The 3,431-nt window shown below is 42.3% G+C and overlaps 1 protein-coding gene across 1 annotated transcript; it reads left to right on the top strand.

Moving 5' to 3' along the window:
* The first annotated feature begins 2,118 nt into the window (after positions 1–2,118).
* LOC102994610 (olfactory receptor 4S2-like) lies at positions 2,119–2,866 on the top strand. Its single transcript, XM_024133424.2, is given in 3 exon segments — positions 2,119–2,506; positions 2,509–2,636; positions 2,638–2,866. Coding segments are annotated over 3 exon segments (684 nt in total). The 3' UTR covers positions 2,806–2,866.
* The last annotated feature ends 565 nt before the right edge of the window (positions 2,867–3,431 follow it).

Below are 3,431 nucleotides of genomic sequence, written 5' to 3'. Positions count from 1 at the left end.
TGTGGCCTCTCCCGTTGCAGAGCACAGGCTCCGGACGCGCAGGCTCAGCGGCCATGGCTCACGGGCCCAGCCGCTCCGCGGCATATGGGATCCTCCCAGACCGGGGCGCGAACCCGGTTCCCTTGCATCGGCAGGCAGACGCGCAACCACTGCGCCACCAGGGAAGCCCGAAACTTGAGTTTCTTAATCATGCTATCCACACTGCAAGTGCTCAGTACCCACAGTGAGCTACCATATCCCATACAGCAGACAAAGTAGGCACTAATCTAATTACTGTAGGAGAGGTGGGAACAAAACATGGCTCCAGCAGACCAGGAATTGATAGATACCAGGAAACTACTGGTAATTTTACTAATATGATCATGCTTTCTCTTTATGTAAAAAGAATCCTGTTTATTTTTGGATACTGAAGCAATAAAAGTTGAAATGACATGATTTGCATTAAAATACTTTGGAACCAAAATGAAATGAAAAAGAGAGATGAAACAAATATCATAAAACATTAGTCATTTTTAATCTGAATAACAGATATATGAGCACTTATTATCTCCATTTCGTGTTTATTTGAAATTTTTCACACTAAAATGGAAGAACTGGGAATCTAGTTGGGAAAATCAAAAGGCATAATTCAGTGGGTGCTTCCCTTATGCTGGGCTAGGTTTGGTATTTGAAAAATTCTCTGAAGTAGTCAGTCACATTTCCATTTGAAGGATGAAGAAACCAGAGTTCAAAAAGTTTACATGACTTGCCAAATTAATGGAAGCAGTATATGTACTGAAGCAGTACAAAAATAGATACACATTGTCCCAACCTTCACACATCTTTTGGTTCAAAAGAGTACAGAAATAATGAAAGAAACTACATTCAATGACAGTGATTCTTTGTATTAAAAATATCATCTCAGATTTCATGATATAACATTAAAGTTGGAGGAGACCCTGGTGTTCATGTAGAGTCAACCCATTGACCAAAGAAACTGGGTCTCAATGAAGATAAGTAACTTGCCCCATTATCTCACGGTTGGTCACTGTCAGAGGCACATCTAAACCTACCTGAGCATTATAACCTCCCATATCCTATAACAACTAATGTCAACTAGAATCTGAAGTCTTGAGCATCTTGCAAATGGTATTTCCTTCTTGTGAAGCCTCTGTTCATTTTCCCCAACTTTTAAACATATGAAGAGTGACAGAAAGTAAATTCCCAGAATAATCTAATATGTGATAAAGCCAATCAGGGTGATAGTAATTTAGGAAGCCAAAGAGCTACATTAAAGGCTAGTTACATGCCAGGTCTGGCTCAAAGTTGTACATTTGAAGACATATACTTATGATCCCAAATGTCTGTGTGATAGGTTCCATGTATCAACTGGAACATAGGAAGAAAGCATCCTGGAGTTGAGAGAGAGGAGGTTATCACTTGGAATCTCGATTTAAAAGGAAGATATAATTTAAATTCTCAAGCAACAATGATTCAGATAACTGATTATTAAGTGGAGAGCCTAGACTCCCTGACTAAATATATTTAAAGTCCATTAATTTTTCTTCTCTTTCCTCTTCCTTCCTCCATCCCTCAGTCAATCTCTGGTCATTTTAAGAAACAGACTATACCGAAACCAACACCTCAAGGGAGAAATTTTGTAAATAATTGTTTAAAAATAATAACAATAATGTTATGGTATCATGTGCCCAAATCTAATTGTCCTTTATATTTTTTCCAACAGGTAAAGTCACACAATGTTTCTCTCTTGTGACCTGCCCAGATTCCCTGGAAAATAATGTCACTGAATGTATCCTCATGGGTCTTTCCCAAAATAAGGAAGTACAGCAGCTATGCTTCTTTTTACTGCTGTGGCCTCTCCCGTTGCAGAGCACAGGCTCCGGACGCGCAGGCTCAGCGGCCATGGCTCACGGGCCCAGCCGCTCCGCGGCATGTGGGATCTTCCCGGACCGGGGCACGAACCCGCGTTCCCTGCATCGGCAGGCGGACTCTCAACCACTGCGCCACCAGGGAAGCCCCTATGCTTCTTTTTGTTCCTACTCTTTTATATGATCCTCATTGACTGGAAATTTTTTCATTATAATAACTATTCAAAGGAGATCAAATCTCAACTCTCCAATGTACTTCTTCCTTAGCTTCCTATCCTTTGTTGACATCTGCTATTCCTCTGTTACAGCCCCCAAGCTGATTATTGACTTTCAAGCCAAGGTCAAGAGAATCTCTTTTGATGGTTGTATGGTCCAGCTCTTTTTTGTCCATCTGCTTGGCTGCACAGAGATCTTTATCCTCACAGTGATGGCCTATGACAGGTACGTGGCCATCTGTAAGCCTCTACGCTATTTGACCATCATGGACTGGAAATTCTGCTCCATATTGGTGGTGTTCTGTTGGTTAGGAGGCTTTGTGCATACTTTTATCCAGACCGTGCTCACTGTACGAGTCCCTTTCTGTGGCCCCAACCTGATCGACCACTACTTCTGTGATGTCCACCCTTTACTGAAGCTGGTCGCACAGACACATATGTGGTGGGGCTCATTGCAGTGGCCAACAGTGGCATGATTTCACTGAGCTCCTTTGTCATTCTTGTGGGCTCTTACATGGTCATCTTGCTTTCCTTCAAGTCTCACTCATCAGAGGGGGAGGCACAAGGATCTGTCCACATGCGCTTCCCATATCACTGTGGTAATATTATATCTTGTCCCCTGCATCTTCATCTACCTGAGACCTTCCACCACTTTTCCTGAGGGCAAGATGGTGGCTGTGTTTTATACTGTCATCACACCCATGTTGAATCCTCTGATCTAGAGCCTGAGAAACACGGAGGTGAAAAACGCAGTGAAGAGACTGTGGATCAAGAGGTTGTTCGGCAGAAATAGGAGAGATCCTGGGGATTGATACAGCCTCCGTTGTACCAGTTTCCAAAAGGGTTACTGGGAATTAGTCAGTCATTAGCCCTTAATCCTATCACACAAAGAAATAATTGAATATCATATAAAGAGTCTTGGATTTGAAGTCTCACGATCTAGTTTGGAAGGTCTTGCCTGTTTCCACATCTGTTAAATGGATTGAAGCTACTTTTCCCACCACTTCCCAGGGTTATATAGAGAATCAAATGAGATGGAAGTAGAGGTGAAAGCATTTTGTCAGTGGCAGGAACTGCATTCATTGATGTTATTGTTGTTACCATAACCTTGGCAACTCCAGACATCTAGACAACCCTCATTTAAAGAATCTGATTTGGGGTTGAGGGGTTTTTCTCACATGATTGTTACTAAACAGTTCATAGGTGGGAATTATTTATGTTGATATTACGGTACAAGCTACACTGGGCTCAGAATGTTTAAAAACATGCTCACCTATAGTGAGGGCTATCTGAGTCAAGGAAAGGGTTTTTAGTGGTTGCTGGGGTGAGCCACCCAGACCCCCTTCAG

The sequence above is a fragment of the Physeter macrocephalus genome, chromosome 16, assembly GCF_002837175.3.
Source record: "Physeter macrocephalus isolate SW-GA chromosome 16, ASM283717v5, whole genome shotgun sequence".
NCBI lineage: Eukaryota > Metazoa > Chordata > Mammalia > Artiodactyla > Physeteridae > Physeter > Physeter macrocephalus.
The sequence above is the reverse complement of the archived record's forward strand: the minus strand, read 5'-3'. Positions and strand labels throughout refer to the sequence as shown.